Source organism: Lygodium microphyllum, chromosome 22, assembly GCF_053477565.2.
Source record: "Lygodium microphyllum isolate KBCC chromosome 22, Lygodium_microphyllum_v1.1.10, whole genome shotgun sequence".
Lineage (NCBI taxonomy): Eukaryota > Viridiplantae > Streptophyta > Polypodiopsida > Schizaeales > Lygodiaceae > Lygodium > Lygodium microphyllum.
The window spans coordinates 97,420,515-97,444,162 of NC_141156.1; the positions used below are offsets into that span (position 1 = coordinate 97,420,515).

The 23,648-nt window shown below is 42.9% G+C and overlaps 1 protein-coding gene across 3 annotated transcripts; it reads right to left on the reverse strand.

Moving 5' to 3' along the window:
* Positions 1–2,452: 2,452 nt before the first annotated feature.
* On the reverse strand, positions 2,453–21,790 carry LOC148017426 (uncharacterized). 3 transcript variants are annotated; one of them, XR_015687934.1, is made up of 3 exons: positions 21,141–21,788; positions 11,940–12,030; positions 2,530–2,657 (listed from the first exon to the last, which is right to left on the reverse strand). XR_015687934.1 is itself a non-coding variant. In XM_087663314.1 (2 exons), the coding sequence occupies exons 1-2, from the start codon at positions 21,496–21,498 to the stop codon at positions 2,533–2,535; spliced, it is 483 nt and encodes a 160-aa protein (XP_087519440.1). In that variant the 5' UTR covers positions 21,499–21,790; the 3' UTR covers positions 2,453–2,532. The 3 variants fall into 3 exon arrangements, 2 of the variants coding, with proteins under 2 accessions (XP_087519440.1, XP_087519439.1); XM_087663314.1 differs by lacking the exon at positions 11,940–12,030 and having other exon boundaries at positions 2,453–2,653; positions 21,137–21,790; XM_087663313.1 differs by lacking the exon at positions 11,940–12,030 and having other exon boundaries at positions 2,455–2,657; positions 21,141–21,782.
* Positions 21,791–23,648: the final 1,858 nt, after the last annotated feature.

A 23,648-nucleotide genomic window follows, 5' to 3' on the forward strand; every position in this document is an offset into this window, starting at 1 on the left:
TATACACATATAAAATAATAAATGTTTGTCAAGTGCTTTAATAAATAAACGTACCTAAATAAATATTGACGCCACACCTTTAGTGATAAAACGCACGCCCATCAAAAATAATAATTCTTCTAGATAATCTAAATACACATCATCGCCCGGTGCTTCCCAATGCCACCGATGCTTGCTCTACACATCAACTGAAGCATTCACAATTGTTAGAAAATAATAAAATAAAACCTACAAAAGTGAATACCTAAAGTCTTCAACTGCAAAATAATAAAATAGGTTAGAACTCTGTCCTAACCTTAATTTAATACGAGTGCACTCTAAACTCATAAACGTTCATTAATTTAAACATATATTTTGCAAAATCACCCACGTGTACATTAAATTAACCTGACGTCCAAAAAGGACAAGCATCCACGTCAACTTCTCGTACAAGGAATCCACTTGTGTACGAGCTCCGACAAATACATATAGTTTTACGGAATCCACCGAAAAATCCCACGGAATCCACCATGAAAAAAAAAATCTCACGGAATCCACCGTGCAATATGCCTCCTGACATCAGCTTCCCATAAAGCTAGAGTACTAATACCATTGCAGTCATTCCTATATCAAGTGATCCTACCTTACCCAATAACTACCACACCATCATGGTTGGTCACACATTGGCCAACTTATGTACTTCCATCCGTATGTAGAAATTGAGTCATGAGAGAGAGAGAGAGAGAGAGAGAGAGAGAGAGAGAGAGACACCAAGATAAGTCGGATTTAGAGAGGTTTTTTGACATAAGATCATATCTTCACACTTTAGAGCCATTATCGAGAGAACTAGAGCTCATGGGACATGGATCTATTGTATATGGGCTATTTTAACAAAATACAAGAAGATGATTTGCCAAGCAAGGATACCTAAGGGACTCTTAGCTCCTATTCACTCCATCGTTGGAATGAAGTAAGGATACCCTCTCTCATCACCACTTTTGGGACTATACATTGGTGAGATCTCTAACTACATCTTGAAGGAGATAGAGGAGCCCCACTAGTTGGTATTTGGATACCCCTCCTACCATATGCAAATAATGTTGTGCTGATAGCTAATTCTCCACAGGGGCTACAGAGCCATTTGGATGCACTATGCTCATTTGCACAAGATAGTGGACTCTTTGGAAACTAAGGTTATATCGTTTAATATGGCATCACTATGAATCAAGAGATCAATATAAGCTTTATATGCACAATTAGCCCTTAAGAGTCCTCGTGGCAACTTGCTATAGAGAGTGATACAACATGTTGTTATGCCTAGATGACATCATGGTTCAGTAACATGGTCTTAGCATGGATCAATTATGCCCCTTTCAGTACTCCCTTGATGCACCATCTCTCAAGGCTTTTACATACCCAATGGACATGGATACTCATCTATCACATGGGACTAGATGTGAGTTATTGGTCAGATACACATCTCACACCATCTAGAGATCAAGACTTGTAGATATAGATCTATACCCCAAGAGAAGTATATGTGTCAAATCTGCTAGTGAGAGCTAGAGACAAAGGAGCGTCATGTTTGCCAACACCTAGCATAATATGAGATCTAGGACCGCTTTCATTGTTTAATCATGGATAAATTTGGACCATTGTCGAGAGTCATGGACTACACTAGCTAGAGATACCTTGGCCTTTTTCTTTTGGAGATGCAAGGACTAAGAGAGACCATCCTTAGAGACAAAGGACCAATTTGTCGACAGCCTATCTATAGATAAACTCATAAATCTCTTCAAGAGAACATCGAGAAAACCTCAGACTAGACTCAAACTGCACCTGCGATGAGTATAAAGGAGCCCCCTACAAAGCCAAAACTCACATCTACACGAGGGACACCCATGATCGGGCAATTCAGCCTAGTCAATCCAGATGTCCTAGAGCTTGATAGAAATATTAATGACTTATGCATAAGAAAATACAATAAATCATTGCTCAAGCAAGAGCTAAGCCACCCAGGTTCTTCTCTGCTTGAAATTACATTGGGACTGTGATTCACCAATGAGGAACTTTATCTACCCTCATATTACAAACTAGATTTCTTTAGCTATTGATATATATACACTCGTAATTTCTTTTCTTATAGTATTTACTTCTTTAGACACTTGTATAATTTATAATAGTTGTAATTTATGGTCTCATAGGTCATTTCGGTCTCTTACAAACACTAATACATCATTTCACTCCATATCTCTATACGCGCACACGTGTGTGTGTGTGATACTTTTTCTTAATGTAGAAAACCCCAAATGGGATGAAAATCCACAAAAGAACATAATGCTAGTCTGTCATACCTTCACAAACCAATGGTGCATGCTCTTTGACAAGGCAAGTTCTTCCTATAAGTAATTTGGAAACTCTAGTGAATGATATACAAAATACAAAGAAGAAGAGAACCACACAATCTTGAGCACAAGTTCAAGTAACTTGATTCAACTTTATTAAAATGTACATCAGTATGGCTCAACTACACTGTGTCACTATGAGTGAAATTTAGATTTGATAATACAATGCCACAAGAATGAAAAGGAAAGGTTGCAATAATGTCGTTTTACTATAGAAAGGTATAACAAGAATTGCGGCTGCACTTCCATGGTTACCGTTGGGAGTTGGACTTCCTAGAATAAAATTACCAAAATGATGTTAGTAATTTTTTAAACTCCCAAAGTTAGATACACATAGCTTTGCCTTCAACACTATACAAAATTCACATTCTCAAAAATATCAAAAGACAGAATAGAACTCTATCTAAAAGACAAATATAGCCTTGCTTTCAACAATATATGTAATAAACATTCTCAAACATATCAAGGACCATAATAAACTCTATCTAAAAGACACATATAGCATTGCTTTCAATAGTATATGAAAACCGGTATATAAAAGCCATTATTAAAGCACCATACAAAATAGTAAATTCTGCTAAATGACTCCATCTAGTGGATTTCAAAATTGATGGAAAAAAGCTACCATTTCAACACACCTGCAAATTAAGGGGCATTAATAGGAGAGAAGAATTAAACCCCCAAGTTTTTACTTCTCAAGTGGGGAGCAATGGCAAATCACATTTCCCACCATACAAAAAGCTAGACTTTATTACCTTATATCATTGATATGACTCAGTTTACTAATGAAAAATGGAGGCAGGAAATATACCATAGGTGGGAAAGTATATGTTTGTGTAATAATTGTACTAGAGGATTCTAACTTTCATAAGCTTGATTAGAATCAAATAGAATTAATAGTTAATAAGAGGGAAATATACATCATATTATTTAGTCTACACTTCCCATGGCTTCTTAAACTAATGCCATAGAAACAGGGAATGCCCATTCTGATACTTGGGAACGGATTAACGCATTCCGGGAGGATTGAGCCTCTAAACACTGGTGGAACACTCCAGCTCATTCCCTGCCCCATTCCAGCCCATTCCCCAGCCATTCCCTGCTTGGAACAGTTGTTCTAGCGTGGCCTTTTTTTTTTAATTAAAACGTACCTTAATATTCCTGCTGTTGCGTGTTTGTCATTCAAGAAGCCCCTGCCACTATCTGCTGATCACTGTCCTACATCAATCTCCCACCCATTGTCTGGGGCAATCACCAGCCAATGCCACGCTGCATGTGCAGCAGGTCGCCTACACGCTGCATGCCTCTCTCTCTCTCTTTTTTTCATGAAGATAATTGAATTAAGTAGTAAATATTTACATCAGACCATCAGGTCAGTATTCTCTCTATATCTCTTACTGTCTGTTACATCAGACCATCAGGTCATTAGAGATGTATGGATGGATATCAAACAAATCGCTTTAGAGAAACTCTCTCTCTCTCTCTCTCTCTCTCTCTCATGCGCATTCGCTTCCTCTCATCTCATTGCCAAGCCCCGTGGGCTGTCACGAGCTCATGCAGAGTGGGAGGTTCACACTTGGCACATCATCAACAATCAAATTTCAGCTTTTCTAAATTCCAAGGTGTCTACTAACCCATATGGAGAAATTTGGGACCCAAAATGTCCCTTTGTTGGTTGCCCCAAATCGCTCCCAATGTCACAAAGTGTTTACAATTGAGGCCTGAATTGCCCCCAAATCTGGGGCATTTGGGATCTAAAATTGCCCTCAATTTTGAGACATTTCAGATCAGTCTTTGCCCCAAATTCAGGGGTGATTCAGCAGGGATTCACTGCTCAAATTTGGCTACAATGTCCCCAAAATTTTGGGCAACTTGTGGCAATCTAGGGCATTTAAAGCATCTATGCTTCAAGGTGCAAACTCCCCCAAATTTGGGGCATTTTGGATCAGTTGTTGCCCCAAAATTCAGGGCTTTCTCAACAAGGATTGGGGCCCAAATTTGGCTGCAATCTCCCCAAATTTGGGGCATTTGGATCCCGGGATCTGAAAGAGCCCCCAAATTTGGGGCATTCTAAATCAATCATTGCCCCAAATTTGGGAACTGAAAGTGCCCCAAATTTGGGGCATTTTCAACAAGAGAATGCAGGCTGAAATGCCATTTTCAGTCAAGGAATGCAAGTTGGAATGCCCAAATTTGGGGCATTTTCAGCAAAGGAATGTAGGCTGAAATAACACCCAAATTTGGGGCATTTTCAGCAAAGAAATGTAGGCTGAAATAACACCAAAATTTGGGCATTTTTAGCAAACACATGCATGTTGAAATTTTGGCTGCAATTTCACTGAACTTAACTAATTATTTGTCACTTTTATATAGATGGCAACATTGACATCTATGGGATCTTCATCATCCTCTGCAAGTACTTTGTCAACAACTGGACGAACTCCAAGCACTACTTGGTCATGGTGGGATGAGGTAGATGCAAGGGTGCCATTGAGAGGTGGAGGGGCTTGCCCTTGGAAATGTAGACTTTGCTCCTATGCTCACACTAGTGGGGCTGATAAAGTGACAGCACAACTTCTACATGAGGAGGAAAAAGAGGCACCTTTTTGCCCCAATGTATCAATTGAGAAAAGACAAAGAGTTACTTGACAGCATAGCCACTTCTATGGGAATTTCACATATCAAGAGGATGCCAAAGATAGTAGTGGATCCAACAACATGGACTCCAAGGCCAACAGGGCAGGGTGCTTCATACAGAAGACCACTAGGATTAGTGGCTACGTAGCCTTCTCATGGGCCATCAATGGCAACAAGTCGTGGTGTTAGACAGAGTTCATTGCGCATTTCATTGGAACCAAAGAGAAAAGAGAAAACAAATGTAGCAATGGCATGCTTTTTCTACCATGCACATATTGCATTCAAATCAGCCATGTCACCGTATTTTTTAAATACGGTGACAAAGATTGCAAAGTATGGACCCATATATAGGCCCCCTTCATTAGAAACTATCAAGACTTTTTCTTTTTTTTTGGGCAAATAAAATGTGGCTGATTATATTACTCAAAAAAACTTATTACAACGGGGTGCTCATGCTCAACAAACTAGCTGGAGTTGATGCAAAGTCACAAATACATCATGAATACAAACCTCTCAAGGCGGTCTGGGGGGGATGGGGGCAAGAAGCCATGTAGGGGGGGTGTATCGCCATCTGGGGCTGCCTGCCTGCATCACAAAAAACAGGTCCTGGCCACCCCAGGTAAGCATGAAATGACTACGGAGTTCCTAACGAGCCCTGGACTCGCCCTGAACCTTATCCCAACGGCCGCGGAGGGAGTGGATGATGGAGGTCTAGAGCTCTACTAAGGTCGCACGTACTGAAAGTCTCTCTCCGCCAAAAGTCTCTTGACACCGCGCCTTCCAGATATGCCATCCAGTAAGACTCCCTACGATCTCCCATACCTCGAAATGGTCTGCTATGGGCTCCAGTACCTGACGGATGGGTAGCGCCTCCAAGCCGACCACTGCGCATAACCTTGCCTCCATGATGAATATCGTGTCCTACATCCCGGCCTCATACAGAAGGTGCCGGCCCTGGCTGACTACCTGCCAACAAAAACCTCCCTATGAGATATATCCAAGGGTGGGTGCTATACGGCAAAGGATGCGGCATGCTCCTCTTCACACGAGCTGCGCCTCCTCACATGACCAAAGGCAGTGCTTGGGGGTTTCTAGAGGCTATTGTGTCCAGCACTTACAACCTCCCTCCTGCATCTGGGCAAGCCAAGTTCCCACCGCCAAGCCTCCATGTGCCACTAGCTATAAGAAGTACGATACCCTCCTCAGCCTCCAACTATCCCATAGGCGGCACCAAAAGGTCAGTCGGAATGGCTCCGTGATGCTATGCTCCGCCCAGTGCCTGCTACATGACTGCGCCCAATCCACGTCCTCCCGCATCAGTACGTGCCTACCAATCCTGGCAGTGTAATCCAAGAACCTCGGTGGCTTCTTGGCGACTGTCGTGGCCGGCCATAGCCACTCTCCTGGATCCCACTCCAGCTCATCAAGTGGTCTGCCCTCCCAGATCCAAAGGCGCCACTCCCTGAGCTCCTTCCAGAAAACATAGGGGTCCAATTGCCATGTTTTCCCCTAAAGGCCCACCACTTGAATCCTCCTCCACGAAAGGGCAACTAATCCCTCATCTTGCTGCCCTCTATCAAGGGCCAGATGCCCCCCTACTGAACAATGAAGAAAGTCCCCTGCGAGGCACCGCCCACTCTACCTACCACCTGTAGGGGGATGCCTGCTAGTGAGAACCTGGCTGCTCATACCTCCCCGAGCTCTATCAGCACTCGTCTTGGGGGAGCAAGCCACTCCAGAGATATTGTTGCGTCTATCTCCCTTCGCCTCAACTCCACTCCTCTCTGGCAGCCAGATACTTGCTGCAGCACCTCCTTGTCCGCCATCCTATACACCTCGTGCCATGTCCTGATGGTACGAGCCGGACGGCCTCCCAACCAGCCCACTAGATGTGGGGGCACTCGCCAATCTGTGCCCTTTCCCGATCTTTGACATGGGGGTTCCAAATCACCGGCTGATGGTCTAGCTCCTCCTAGCAACCTAGGGGGCTCTAAATTAGGGCCTTACGGAGACACTTCCACACGCGGAGTAAGCTGTGTAGGAAAAGTGATCTGGGGGGGGGGGGTGATCTCGGCTGACGTGAAGATCCATCTCAGGGACGGCCTCCACTCACCGCCAAGCCTCGGTCTACAATCCTGAAGACCCTCCTGTAGTAGGACCTTCCACGTTTGCCCTCCCGGTGTGAGGCCGCGTACAACTAGCTTGCCCAAGAGGGCCATACTCTGAAACTCTGGGTCTATGATCCCGAGCCCTCCCTCTGACCAATGCCGTATGATGGTCGCCCACGCCACCTTGGCCCGGGAATCCTTGGAACCGTCGGACCCGGACCAAAGGAAGTTCCGCACAAGGCGGCGAAGCTGCACTACGCAAGACAAGGAGAAACACCAACACAAGGCGATGTACCACGCCGTCGCTAGGAGAACCTGGTTAACCACCAGGGCTCGGCCGGCTAGTGAGAGATGAGCCGTGCTCTAGTAGGTCAGCTTCCTTCGAATAGAATCGAGGACTGGAAGAAACTACTAGGTGGGAGTGATGTCGAGTCCCACTTGGAATCCTAGGTACCGAACGGTCTGCCCTCTGCTCACCCATCTAAATCCAAGGTGGATGCCCCACTCTGTGCTAGAGTCCGGGTCTGTGAGAAAACCAACCGACTTTCACCAATTATTTTTCACTCCCGCTGTTGAACAGAATACCTCAAGGGCCAGCCTCACTCTCTCCAACATCAACTCATCGTCCTCTATGTAGAGTGTTGTATCGTCTGTATACTCTGAGAGTCTAGCAACTCCGTCTTCTCTCTCACTGGAAGTCGGAGGCCGCATAAACCGCTCACACGGGACCTGAGGAAGTGAGACATCGCCTCTGCAAAGAGTAGGAACAGGTACGAGGCTAGGAGGTAGCCCTACCGGACCGATCTCTCCAAACGAAACTCCTCCTCACGCCTAACAACTATGAGAACCTTACTAGTGGCTGATCTATAAAGTGCAGAGACCCTGTGAATCCAAGCCTATGGGAAACCCAACCTCGCCATGGTGCCCTCTAGGAAATCCCAGTCCACCCTATCATAAGCTTTCTCGAAATCCAAGAGAAGCACGACTAGTCTCTGCCCATTGTGCTGAGCCCACTCTGTCGCCTCAAAGAAGGTAAATACATTGTCCAGGATGCTCCTATCATGGACAAAGACTGTCTGTGTGTCATGGATGATGTCTGGCAGCACGAGGCATAGTCGCCTATCAATCATCTTTGCCAATGCCTTAAGGCCATCCTCTCCCGGGCATTTCTGCCCATCCTGTGTATGGAAAGCCTCTTCTAGTTCCTTCTTTGTGAAGGGGGTTAGGAGGGAGCATCCCATCTCCTCTGTGACGAGGGACAAGATGTGATCCCAGACCTGCTGCCTACATCGTTGTCCTCTAGCTGAGGCCGTCTCCTGCTGGAAAAGGCGACCGTAGTAGTCAGTGGCAATCTCCATCACCTTGTCTGGGCTAGAGCGAGTCCTCCCATACTCATCTCGGAGGCTGCATATCTGCTCTCCTAAGATGCGAGGATGGCGCACCTAGAAAAACTTCCTGCACATCGTATCACCCTTCCGCGCCCAAAAAGCTACTGAGGTGCGGAAAGAGAACTCTAAGCGCCTGTCCTCTAGGCCTGCAATGGCTGCTCGTGCTCGCACCTCCTTTGCGTGGAGGGTGGGATCCCCAGGTGCCTCCTGTAGTAATCTCTGCGTGGCTGCAAGGTCCCGCCGGAGTGCTCTCTCCTCTTCCCAACTCTACTACCTGACCTGGATGGCTGCCTCTTGGCAAATTCTCCTCGATTCAGCTAGGACCTTTGCAACCTCCTCTGTGATCCGATCCCTCCTGCCCCATTCCCTAGTCCAAAGCTGCTCTATCTGTCACGTCACCTCTTCCCTCCTATAGATCGAGTTAGGGATCCGACGGGATCGTGTTGTCTAGGGCAGATGGTGGGGGGGTCTAGTGTCAGGAGAACCGGGTAGTGATCGGACAACGTGGTACCCGCCAACTGCCCTATCTGGCCTCCACGAGAGCCTCCCCACTCTCCCACATAAAATCTGTCTAACCGCTCCAGCAAGACTCCACCTAGCCGCCTATATCCCCAGGAGAAGACTAGCAACCTCTCCCTCCTGTGGAAGGCACGGTCTCTCCAGGCATCGCATGCACCTACTGCCAGTAGAAATACCTCCCATGCCTCTTGCTCCTCCTCAGCCATGCCCTGGTAGTTTTTGCCTCTGCCCTATTGGTCCTCCAACGCCTCCAGATTGTTAAAGTCTCCTCCAACGATCCAAGAGTCCACCTCTGGAAGTCCCTCTGCGATCTCCACCCAGAACCTACTGCGTGCCCTAATCTCTGTAGGGGCATAGACATTGCAGACTCCCAGGCACCAGTCCCCAATGTCCAGTCTGATCCATAACACCCTCCCTGTCACTATCGTCCCGTGGTCTCGTACACATGCAGTGAGACTCGGGCCGATAGAGGTGCATACGCCTCCATTCTTGCCATGGGCACCTATGACATGCTCCCAGTAAGTGTGGGAGCTGCCCGGGAACATCTTTCCTATCGCTGGGCTTGGGTGGGCGTGAGCTTGTGCTCTTGTAGAAGTAGGATGTCGATTCGTCCGGTAAGGGTAGGCTACAGCTCCTGCCAAACAATCAACTTCCTAGAACCACGTGCCTCACTATAGTGGAGACTATTCACATTCCATGATGCAAGGTGTAAGCTCATGGGGAAACCTCTAACTGACCGCATAGGCATCTATTCGGTGTGGAAGCTGCTGATGAGGAGGAGAAACTATGAGACATGCAAGTGCGCTTTGCCGTAGGTCTGGATGGAGAATTCCAATCCCCCATAGTGGCCCCTGACTGGACCATAGGGGTAATAGATGCTCCAGGTGGTACTGTCAATGCATCAATCAACCATGCTGAGAGTCGTGGCTCTGTGCACTGGTAGAAACGAGCCGCCTGTGCCAGGGGCTACTCGATCACATCCCGCGGAGCTTTCCACTGTGAAGGGGCTCGAAAAATGATACTCAAGTGCAAGACCTCAGCACCATGCCACCAGTTAATGTCCATCATGCAGCCAGGCCACTACTGAGTGAACAGTGCTAGTCCTTCATCTCCCATCCATTGGGAGATGTGGTCCTCCACCTAACTCTTTAACTCCTCCTCTATCTATGTCATCGTCCAAACCCCCAAGTGGGAGGACTGAAAGAAGAAGGCGTAGTTTGGTCCATCCGATGGTTCTAGTAGATGGACCTTGCCCCTCCTTGACTTGCGAACCACGAAGATCCCCACCTCTAGAGGTAGTGGGAACTCTCTGCGCTCCGCAACAGTGCTAGTCCTTCATCTCCCATCCATTGGAAGATGTGGTCCTCCACCTGACTCTTTAACTCCTCTATCTATGTCGTCGTCCAAAACCCGAGTGGGAGGACTGAAAGAAGAAGGCGTAGTTTGGTCCATCCGATGGTTCTAGTAGATGGACCTTGCCTGTCCTTGACTTGCGAACCACGAAGATCCCCACCTCTAGAGGTAGTGGAAACTCTCCGCGCTCCGCAACTCTCAGGTAGGACCATGGGCCACTACGGATGAACTCTTATAGCAACAGTTGTGCTTGTCTCGAGAAAGTGTGACAGGTGACAAGGGCAGATGAGCTGGTGGCTATATGGGAGAGAGAAAACTGCTAGTGCAATAATCTCCCACCTAAAGGCAACGTGCCTAAAGGTTGAGAAAAAAATCAGCTGAGTCTAAGTATATACAAAGCTGAAATACATAGACTATCCAACTCCCATTATTTGTCAGCAATGAGCAAACCACTCTATTGAAAGACCCTTCATGAGAAGATTTACAAGATTATTGTCTATATGTACATTGAAAAGCTCAATGCTTTTGCTATCAAGTACATCCCTGATAAAGTAATACTTCACTTTACCTATATGTACTTCATCTTTGCATGGAAGTCGGGATTCCATGCTAACATGATAGCACTCTAACTATCACAATGGAGAACAAGAGTCTCAATAATGCCAAGCTCTCCTACCACACGTGAAAGCCATAAAGCCTCCTTGCATGCCTCCGTGGCAGCCACATACTCTACCTCTATAGTAGACAACGCAGCACAATCCTATAGCTTGGAGATCTAGGAGATTGCTCCCCTTGTGAAGGTGAATACATACCCTGAAGCACACTTTCTGCAATCAGTATGATCAGCATAGTCTGCATCCACAAAGCCAACGACAAGTGCCCTTGAGATAGATATCTCATGATACCTTTCACTGCTTCCCAATGCTTTTTACTAAGATATGCCATATACTTGCTAAGCACTTCCACCACAAATGCTATGTCAGGACATGTAGCAATCATAGCATACATCAAGCTACCCACAGTTGAAGCATACGGGATCTTGGCCATTTCAACCTTTTCATCATCAAATGTAGGGCTGTCCTTTGCACAGAGTTTCACATATGGAGGCAATGGTACACCAATTTATTTCTCCCCCTCCATATTGAAACACTGCGAAATCTTGGATACATACTCCTATTGTGACAAATAAAAAGACCTTTCAATATGCCCCTAACCATATGCATGCCAAGAATATAATTTGCTTCACCCAGATCCTTCATATCAAAGTTGCTATGTAGGTTCTACTTCAATGTGTCTAGCGCATAAACTATGAGAGTGCGCGACGAAAGAAGAAATATAAGCGCGCGTGCACGCACACACACACAGAGGAAACAAAAGACGAAGAAAGAAATATTGCACTGACTGAAGACGAATGCTGAATACAATGATGAGGACTAGTCAATCCCTGCACACAGCCCGAAGTGTCAGTGAGGCACCAAATCAAGCTGAGATGATGAAGGCAACACCAATGACAGAGAGTGTCGGAGAGGAGTGTGCTGAAGATAACTTACAACAGTGAGAGAGTGATCAATGAGGTGGCTATAAATAGCCAACACCCTCCAAATCTGGTGGACTGCTGCAGGAGGCCCTAAATCTGGCTGACTGTAGTAAATGCATAAAAACGACTGCATTAAATACAATCCAATTGCTGAAAAAAATGGGAAAAATGATAACAAAAAATAACCAGTGCCTCTCCCTCTCTTTTACACATTCCCCTTCTCTCATAATAAGAATAGCCATTATGTAAGAGAAGGAAGGAGAGAGAAAGACTAAAAACAAGCATTCTTTATTCTTTATATTAGGCCACAAAATTTATATCATCACAAAGAGAACGACGAGGAGGCTTCATTTCATCCATCCCAAGTGAGACAATCGTGGAGCAATCTGACTCTGACTAGAGGTGGAAACCTCTTGAAAAACTAGGAAAATGCATAAGAAATGTGCCTATACCATGTGAGAGTGTGTGACGGAAGAAGAAACACGAGTGCGTGCACACACACACACGCACAGAAAGGAAACAAAAGATGAAGAGGCCCTAAATCTAGCCGACTATAGTAAATGCAAAGAAATGACTGCATTAAATGCAAAAAAATAACTAGTAACTCATGGAGCAATCTGACACTGACCAAAGGTGAAACCCTCCTAAAAGACTAGAGAAATGCATAAGAAATGTGCCTATACCGTATGAGAGTGCACGACGGAAGAAGAAACACAAGCACACAGAGAGAGAGAGAGAGAGAGAGAGAGAGAGAGAGAGAGAGAGAGAGAGGAAACAAAAGACGAAGGAAGAAATACTGCACTGACTGAAGAAGAATGCTGAATACAATGATGAGGACAAATCAATCCTTGCATGCAACCTGGAGTGTCAGTGATTCACCAAATCAGGCTGAGATGATGAAGGCAACACCAATCGACGGAGAGTGTTGGAGAGAAGTGTGCTGAAGATAACCTGAAAAGTGAGAGAGTAATCAATGAGGAGGCTATAAATAGCCAACATCCTCCAAATCTGGCCACCTGCTATAGGAGGCCCTAAATCTAGATGATTGCAATAAATGCATAAAAATGACTACATTAAATGCAGTCCAACTGCAAAAAAAAATGGGGAAAATGATGAAAAAAATAACCAGTAGTCATGGAGCAATCTGACACTAACCACAGATCGAAACCTCCTGACAAACTAGGAAAATGCACAATAAATGTGACTAAAATGGGAGAAATGCACACTAAACTGTCAGAGTTCCCATGTCTCCATCAAACTCTGACAAGAGCTCACAACATCCCTACCACCAATCAACATGTCATCCACATACAAATCAATATAATAAGGCTGCCATCTACTACCTTTTTGATATACAAGCAATGACCCACTTGATTCTTTTAAATCCTTGAGATTACATGAATGTATCAAACTTATGATACCATTCACACAATGTCTATTTCAGCCCATACAGGCTTTAGTTGACTTACATACCATCTTTTCTTGCCCCTTAGCCACAAAACCTTCCAATTGTTGCATATATATGTCCTCATGCAAATCACCATGTAAGAAAGTACTCTTTACATCCATCTGTATGAGTTTCATATCCTCACAAGTAACCAAGCCCACTACGATTCGCAAAGTAGTCATTTTGACTACAAGAGAAAAGATCTCATCGAAGTCAATCCCATGTTCCTACTTGTATCCTTTGGCAACAAGCCGTGCTTTGTTCTTTGGCGAGGAATCAAAGGTGACCTCCATCTTATAAACCCATTTGCATGGTAGGATTTTTTGTCCTTTATGCAAATGCATCAAATCCCAAGCACCATTTTTCTTTAAAGATTCCAATGGCACATTTTCTTAATGAAACTATGGTATATCATGGGCAACTACTTTCAAATGAATTTCAACATCATTCCGTGCATTTATAGGGTCATTTACAACATTTATTTCTCCTGAACAACGAGCACTCTTTGTTGTCCTACAAGTATGTCTTCTCGAAACACAACTCTTCTCACTTCCTCTGTCTTTTCAGGTTGTTTATGCATGCAATCTTCCCAGAAAATTACATCATTGCTACATATAATTTTTCTTTTTTTAGAATCCCATAACTTATGCCCCATTTCACCCTCATCATCATATCCTAGGAAAATGCATTTATACGACTTTGGCCCCAATTTGTTGTGTTGTTATTTGCACATATGCACAAATGCCTCGCAACCAAATACTCTCAAGTGTGTATACCCAGGTCGCTTGCCTGACCACACTTCTTGAGGGACTCTCCCCCCCCCACAGACCTATTTGGTGACCAATTTATGAAGTGTACGCCTATCATAACAGCCTTTGCCCAAAATCCATGAGGTAATGCAGCATGAGTTAACATGGTACAGACCTTCTCCTAAATAGTCCTATTCATACGCTCTGTGACACCATTTTGGGGAGGATTATAAGGGGCAGTGAGCTCCCTTTTTATCCCTTTGCTAGCACAAAAGGCCTAAAAGGCTTTGGATACATATTCCCCACCATTGTCAAAGTGAAGACACTTTAATGTTTTACTAGTCATATTTTCAACTAGTGCCAAGAATTTTTTAAACTTATCCAAAGCCCTTGTCTTTACGACAGATCGGATAAACCCATAGTTTGCATATGGCATCATCAACAAAAGTGATAAAATATTTCTTTCTCCCCTAGAGACAACCCTAGCATCTCACATATATTTGAATGTACCAACTCTAAAGGTGCAGATTTTAATGAAAGAGACTTTTTATGTGATGTTTGAGCATGCTTGCCAAAAATACAATGATCTCAATGATCAAAATCAGCATACCTCAAACACGGTAAATAACCCAAACAAGAAAGTGGTTTCATTCCAATTGGACTCATGTGTCTCAACAGGCTATGCCACAAATATACACTTGGCTACTTGATTATGGCGACAACATGATCACGCACACTAGATACATGTAATGGATACAAGTGTCACTTTTAGAGCCTTTAGCAACAATCCTAGAGCCCTTACATATCTTCCATTTCTATATCCAAAAGTAGTATGATAGCCTTCATTATCTAGCTACCTTGTGCCTATCAAGCTCTTCTTGAGCTAAGGTACATGCCTTACATTATGCAAAGTGATTATCCGCAACTACACACTATCAATCCTTGCAATGTCTCATGCATGATTATCCCCCAAGTGGATAGCACCATGTCTACCACCATTGTAGTCAAAGAGCCACTCACAGTGTGGTGTTACATGGAATGAAGCACCTAAATCAAGAATCCAAGTGTACATGTCATCATTAGAATCTGCAATCAATAACTATGCACTACTAAAAGAAGAAGCAAAGAGTACATCACTGCCACTGTCACTCTCATGACTAACTACATTGACTTCCTCTATCTTCAAATTGCTCTTCTTAGCATGTTGGCTATCCTTTTTCTCATCTTGTTATCATTAGTGTTTTTTTCCTTTGCCCTTTTCTTTCTTCCACTTAAAACAATTATGCTTGAAGGGCCCTTTCTTGCCACAATGATAGCACTCCACATTTTTACCTCGAGACTTGCTACATACTTTGTTGTCAAAGTTGCCCTTCTGCTAGGATCTGCTTCTAGTATGTAGTGCATTGGAAGACTTGTTTGCTGAAATATTTTGCCTTTTGAGCTTTGCCATGAGTAAAGAGCTCTCCACATTTAAATATCGCAGCACAGTATTAAAATAACTCATTGCTGTCCTAAAACTGCCCAACTTTCAGGCAAAGTGCATAGCAAAAGATTGCCTTGAACTCCTCATCAATGTGAAATTCCAAAGCAATCAGCTGGCTGAAAATAGAGCTAAACTCATGGTTGTACATTCCTTCATACAAAAGTCCATCAAATTTTTCAACCAATAAACCTTGCTTGCAGCACTGAGCATATAACTCCTCAAGTCGTTGTCTCTATGTTAAAGAGTAAAGTGTCTGACACTGAAAGATCTATGGTAGAGTGTGCAAGCTCATCTAACTCATTCCACTCATCTGGATCCATGGTTGCTGATTTTACCCTTTTTGTCTTTATGGGCTTCACTTGTTTCTTCTACATCAAGACATTATACCACTGCTTTTGCCATATAGCAAAGTTGTATCCATCCTCAAGCTTCCTAATGTGCAAAAGAGTGTTGCTATCACTGCTGCTAGCCATGATTTACAACTCAAAAGTGAATCAAACGTCAACATATGTGAGCCCAACTGTCACACAAATGACCAAGGTACAAAGCAAGTACCAACCAACAATGAAAATTCAAAGTAATTGCAGAAATTTCAGTTCTGCAAATCAATTTTCAAATGTATAAAATGTGAGCTACAGCACACCACAAGCAATTGTGGCCGTATCATGAGCTAATGCATCAATTTTATGAGAAAGCCCCAAATTTTAGCTGCAAATTCTGGTCCAAATACATCCACATGCAAAATTTGACTTCCCCTCAAAAGCCCCAACCCTGCTCAAACTACTCAAATGACATCAAACATAGCTCCCAAATGGATTGCACAATCAAAATTTGCCAAAATTTCGCAAATTTTGCAAAAGCCCCAATTTGTCCAAGGTCCTATGTGCTAAGTTTGTATAGAAATTGTATTGCAAGTACATACCAAGACCAAATTTGACCCAAACTTTGCAAATTTTGCAAAAGCCCCAAATTGTACAGGGTCCAATGTGTCAAAAATTTCAAGAATTGTACCTGTCCCATTGCAATTTCTACACGTACATGAAAAGCCCCAATTTTTGAGACCCGAGAGTGTGTAAAAATCCACAAATTTTACTCTACTAAGTAAAATCTTCACACACACACCAAAATTCTAGATTCCAAGAGCAAATGTGTGCCAAATCTTAATATTTGTCGAAATGTGCTTGTGCACACGCCATAGAGCACCAAGGAAAGAAGAGGAAAAGGGGCGGGGATCTTTCTTTTTCTTAATGACCTATCGACAGGTCCAACAACACGCAACCTACATGTCTCCTATCCGCGTGTCACCTCCCGCGTCACCAGCCTCCCTTCACTGACACCGCTTGCCTAACACCTATGCCGAATATCACCTAGGCTAACAAATACCTACGCTGACCTGCAAAGCCTATGTTGACTATCCTAGCCTGCAACCTATGACCTAAACGTTACCTGCATAACTGGTGCCTAATCCAAGCTGATGGCCTACTGTTGGCACAGCTTGGACGGACTCTAGAAAACACACTCGCAATAACCTTTACCTCTGATACCAGTTTGTGGTGGCTTATGCGCAATGAAGGTTTGATGTTCAACAATGGCAATGACAACGGAGAAAGAGAGAGAGTGAGCAACAATAAAGAGTGAGAGAGTAAGTTGCACAACGTGTGGGTACAAAGAGTTGTACCTCTCTTAGGCTTTTTTGATAGTTATATGCAAAGTACTAAAGTACAAGTGCCAAGGGTGTGTTCACACCCAAGCACATATAAAAGACATGGTGGCCCTTTATTTCCAACACTTGGTGCAATGAAGACAAATGACCTAGTTTATGTGAGCTCCAATCTTCGCTTGCTAGCTCATATATCAGTAGCAAAGGTTGATTCTTTTATACAATGAAAAAAGATGAGGACAATGATGATGATGATGATGATGATGATGATGGTGATGGCTAGTATGTCGTTTAGCAAGATGAGCATTCAAACACGGGGGAATCATCTTCCATAAATGAGAGCACTTAGCCTCTGGGAACTTTTGCGTATTGACTTGGAACGACAAGCTCTTGTAACTTGGATCTTTAGACTTTAGTGCATATTTTGTGGCTTTGCAATGCACATTTGTTGGACTTATGCAACATTGTTGATTACAATGCAACAACCCATTGCTAATTACAATGTTTTGAATCTTTATTATTGTTGATAATTATGTCTCTAATTTCACTAATTATGGTTGATATCGAAAAAGAATATTAATAGGTCAATTTATAAATTATGTGTACATGCCATATGGCTGATCAATGGTTTTATGATCAATTTACCAAAGTCATTTCTATGTGTTTCAATCCTTCATATCACTAGATTCTAAGTGTTACTTATGTGTGTGTGCGCGCGCCATTCCCTCCGTTCTCGTTCCCTGACTTTCGGTGTTCCCCCCGTTCCAGGGGGTCCCATTCCCGTTCCCATTGCCCATTCCTAGTAACTATGACTAATGCCAACTTAGCTAAATTGCTCCCCCACACACTTTGTCTTGAATATAACCCTATCACCCATGTTCCAATAAGAGACAACTATCAATGGCCTACCAAAGGGTGCCTTGAATCCTTAATTATTGTTAGTAGAAATGAAGTGTTGTTAATCAGTGTAATTAATTTGGTTCACATTGGATGAATGTATACAATGTAACTACCCCATGAGCACACTTCTTACTTTTTGCATGCTCACAAAAGATACCAAAAAGAACCCAAGAATCCTCTTCGTATGTGAGATAGCCATACTACTTAGATTGGCTTAGCAAATCCACCATGACTCATGAACATCTCTTTCAAACACTATCTATTTGGCCCAGCAACCATGAGAACCTTAAATTGACTAATCACCTTACATGTTTCTCAAGTTATTTGGGGTTCTAGCTTTGTGTGAACTACATCCACGTAGACATAAAAGTGGAGACACATATTAACCAAGTGTACACCTATGATGTAGATGTCTTGCATTAAATTGGGACTTTCATCAACATCAATATATGACGTATCACTAAGAAAAGTATGCTGCAAAAGGATTGCTACATTTTTACATCCTTTAAGACCACTTTTCTCTTTAAAGGCTGGATGATGAAAACTCTACTATAGATTCATCTACCACTTTTGTAAGAACAATGATACTAAATAATGAAACATGTGTCATTTAAGTAGATAATATAGCTAAGTCTTTGCCATATGAAACTAAGGGCTCAACTTACTAGTAAACTTAAAATTTGAAGTTCATATTTAGGCTTCAAAGAGATGACGATATTGCCTATGATTATTCACAAGCATCTAACCACAAACTTGAATGTAATTAATTTATTTAACAAAAATGGAAAGTATGATTTATAAAGTTGTTTAACCAATGATAAATTCTGTGAAACATGTACGTGAGTTTATTTAAATATTTAAATACTAAACTCCTTTACAACATATCTTCTTTTTTTTTCATGTTTGCCTCAAATTTTTAGATGTCATTTGATGTCCATAATATCTATAGCATCCAAAATAAGCTCCAAAATGAGCTTCAAATTTAAGTGGTCTATGCACACTCATGTATGTGTAAGTGCATATGTATGTGCACCCATAGTAGCCATGGCATCCATTATGAGTCCCAAAATGAAGCTCTGAGGTGCGAGTGCATGCACACAAGTAGTTGTGCACACGAGACACAAACACACGTGTGTGTATGTGTGTGTGTGGGGCTGGCCCACCTATCTTTTAAAGCTCTAATCCCATGCTTATTTATGTGCATTTTTCAAAACAAGGACCGTAATACTACAAAATGTTGCATTAATGTTTATCAATTCATTAATATAACAACATTGTGATGAATCATGATTGCTTATTTAAACAAAACCTTATGTGTTGTGATGCCTTATGCATAGTGAAAGGTAAAAGACAAGAGTCTCCAAAAAAAGAGGCCTACTAGATTGTGATGATCACACACATCAATGAATCTACTAGGGGTTTTAAACATGTGCTAGAGAATGAAATGACCTTATGTCTCCATTGTGTCCACCCACTGCTAATGCTAATGGATCTACTTAGCAACTACAAAGATATTGTATTAATATGAACCTATAATATATGATCCATCCCCTTACCCTTAACCTAGCATACCATGAAGAGTTATGTGATTGGGATCTTAACCATAGCCCAAACATAGCATAGAATGGATCTATTGGTACTGACCATATAGCAAGCTTCCTTGAGGTGAAAAGTCTTATGTGATTGGCACATGTGTCAAAGTGCAACAAATGTGGAAGCGTATGGTCAAGGCTGAAAGACAATGACCACTAGAGAAGAGGGAGAGAGAAAAGAGAGAAAAGAATGCACAAATCTGCAATCAATGAATGCTGAAATGAAAAGGGCAGATGTAGAAGAGCTGTCGATGTATCTCCTCAAGTCGGATCTCTCTTACCAAACCTGAAAACACAAGATGAATGAAAAAATATGGCAGATCCGCCAACCAAATCTGGCCACCTACTGCCAGATTTGGCCAACCTACCAAATTGGCCAAATCTGGCCACCTGCAAAGTTGCAATAAATGCGACATGCCTGCCTACCTACATGGCACTAAACTGCCCGCCAAATCTGCCCAAGAACTAACACCTAATGAAAAGGATACCCAAACAAACAGGAAATGCATGTCCACCTGAGAGGACTGCACTAACAATATCCCAAGAATCCTAGTCCAAGGGATGATTAATCTCTAATAACATGTACCATTGACAACTTCATACCAATGAGTGGCAACTCAATTGCCAGGATAGTCATTTGAGAAACTGATGCCTGTTGAACAGGATGCGCAAATTGATAGGAAAATGGATAAGTCCACCTGAGGCAACTCAATTGCTAGGATAGTCATTTGAGAAACTGACGCCTGCTGAACAGGATGCCCAAATTGATAGGAAAATGCATAAGTCCACCTGAGAGAATTGACTGCACCAACTGCATCTTGAGAATGCTAGTCCAAGGGATAACTAATCTGTATCGATATGTACCATTGGCAACTTCATACCAATGAGTGGCAACTCATTCACTAGGATAGTCATCTGAGAAATGGCAAGTCGAGGGTTCAAATCTTGCAATTGGATCCCTCTATGGTGCCCTTACCCTCAAGGTGCAAAGATAAGGGCGCTTGAAAAAGGATGGCAACTCTCTCTCTCTCTCTCTCTCTCTCTCTCTCTCTCTCTCTCTCTCTCTCTCTCTCTCGTGTTACCCTAACAACAAGCCACTTTTTTTTAAATCCACTATCTGGGTTTTAATTCTTTCTTTTTGTAACACCTATACTAAACCTTTTTTTTTTTTTAATCCACTAGCTGGGTTTTAATTCTTTCTTTTTGTAACATCTATACTAAATGACCATGGAGAATGTAGGAGTTGTTTAGGAGACCTTCTGGTCATCACCCTGTTCAGCTTAACCTCAGCCACACCCGTTTGGCTCTCTCTCTCTCTCTCTCTCTCTCTCTCTCTCTCTCTCTCTCTGGGGGGAGGGGGTAGACAGAGAAGAAGAGACATGCCTGTGGTGGTGTTGGTGGTGGAGGAGCTGTTGCAGGAGGCCAGGGAGGCAGTGGAGGAGGTGATGGAACAGAGGGTGTTGAGGGAGTTGGCGCGGGTGACGTTGATGTTGGGGACGGAGGAAGAGAGGGTGGCAAGCGTGCACACGCACTCCGGGTGGGCCCCCACCACGTTACCCAGCGGCTCGCAGCAGTCCCGCCCCACCGCGCTGTTGTTGCCGTTCTGCACGTACGCCACGCAGGGGCCCAGGGTTACCACGTACTGGCTACAACGGTCCTGCGCCTGTGCCGCCAGTCCTGCGCCTGCCACCACAATTATCACCGCACAGACCGCAAATGCGGAAGCCTCCATGTGATCCATGCTGTCTTGTAGATCTGAAGAAGCCCCTCTTCTTAAAAGATCCGTGTCAGAGCTAGCAAGCTCACAGACGAGAGAGAGAGAGAGAGAGAGAGAGAGAGAGTCTATTCCCTATCGACAAGGCCCTCTTCTTCAATGCTCTGTGTTAGAGCTAACTAGCTGAGAGAGTGTGTGTGTGTGTGTGTGTGCGTGTGTGTGTGTGTGTGTGTGTGTTCGTTCACTCTTCCCCCTGAACGGAGAGAGACGGAGAGACAGAGAGAGGAGAAAAAACAATCCTTGTCTTCACCGGATCTCCCTTTTCTATCCCCCTTTGTTGAATTTGGAAAAGTAGGCCACCAAGTTCCAACATGTGATCATTTCCGTTTGTCCAAATATTGATTTATCGTCATTCCAGCTGTCTTTTAAAGAAATTCAATCCGTTTGTCCAAATATTGATTTATCCTCATTCCAGCTGTCTTTGAAGAAATTCAACCGCTCTTGCCTAAATTAATAATTAATTAATAATATTGAATGAATGAACTCGCTGGTACTGCTCTTCACGCAACGTGAATCATTCCAAAGCTTAAGACATTTTTATATGAGAATATTTTTAAGGTTCATAACATCCAAGTTGAAGTGGGTGCCACTAACTTTTTACACCAAAAAAAAGTCCAATAAGAGTTATTCCTTCATTCAAACCATATCTTAGACAAAGGTGAAGAATACACCTAATTAAAATTTCAATTACACTCATAAAATCCATTTAAAGAACATTAGATGTTATTATTCTCATTTCATACAAATGAATAATATTACAAATTTACACACTAGATAATGCTTGCTTTTGAACATAGAAAGGGATAGTGTACCCATCAAAGTATGTATTTAGAACAAACTTGAGGGAAGAACCTATGGATGAATCTCTTAATTCAAAATCATGAATGGTGTAACATGTATACACCCATATAACTATAAACCAAGGACAATTGTACACACGACATATACTTGGATTTTTAAAAACTCTAAACTAAATTACCAATCTTACTACTATATTATTTTAGTTGTAGATTCGAAAAGCCTCGAACTTCCTATCCAAAACCTATCTCCTTCCCAAACCTCTCCTTTTTAATTAAAGCCCCATTTTTTTTCCTTTTAATCACTCTCTCTTTCCCCTCCCCTTTTAAATTAAATACCCCTCTCTCTTACATGTAGGCTCTCTCTCTTCCCTCTTGTTTTTTTTAATTAAATTAAACTTTTCACAAACAGTCTCTTTCTCCTCCTTTTTTAATCAAAGGTTTCTCTATCTCTTCTCCCCCTCTTTTAGTTAGATAACACTTTTTAATTTAAACTTTCCTTCCTTTTTTCCTCCTCTTTTAATTGAATATTTTATTAAAATTTTTAAATTTTCTTTTTCTTTTAAACTAGACATTTTTAAAAGTCATACTTTAAGAGAGAGAAAGAGAGAGAGGGGAAGGGAGAGAGAGAGAGAGAGAGAGAGAGAGAGAGAGAGAGAGAAGGAAACAAGAGGAGACATGGGTAGAAGAAAAGAAGGGGAGAGAAAGAGAGAGAAGCGTAGAGAGAAGAAAAGGAGAGGAGAATTTAAAAGAGAAAAAAAATTAAAGAGGGAGACAAAGAATAAGAAGAAGAGAGAGAGGGGGAACACACAGAGAGAGAGAGAGAGAGAGAGAGAGTGGAGAGAGGGGGAACACAGAGAGAGAGAGAGAGAGAGAGAGTGGAGAGAGGGGGAGAAGAAAAGGGGAATTATAGAGAGGGAAGATCTAATTTAGAGAGAGAGAGAGAGAGAGAGAATGAAAAGAGAGGAGAGGGGAGAGAATAAAAGCGAGGAGAGAAGAAGAGGAGAAAGATGAATTTCAAAAGAGAGAGAAAATGTGAAGAGAGAACGAAGAGAGTGAGAGAAGAAGAAGAAGAAGAAGAAGAAGAAGAAGAAGAAAAGGAAAAAGGAGAAGGGAGAGAGAGAAAAGAGACGAGAGAGGGGGGAGAAGAAAAGGGGAGAGAGAGAAAGAAGAAAAGCAAGGAGAGAGAGAGAGAGAGAGAAGAAAAAGAATAAGAAGAGAGGGGGGACACATAGAGAGAGAGAGAGAGGGGGGGAGGAAAGATTGAAGTTAAAAGATCTAGTTACATGCAAGGACTTATCTTTAATGCTACAAGTCCAA

Coding starts and splice junctions, on each gene's coding strand:
- LOC148017426 (XM_087663314.1), bottom strand. CDS start 21,498: ATGGATCACATGGAGGCTTCCGCATTTGCGGTCTGTGCGGTGATAATT. Junction 2,654..21,136: donor ACCAACACCACCACAGGCAT/GTCTCTTCTTCT, acceptor TATTCTAGGAAG/TCCAACTCCCAACGGTAACC.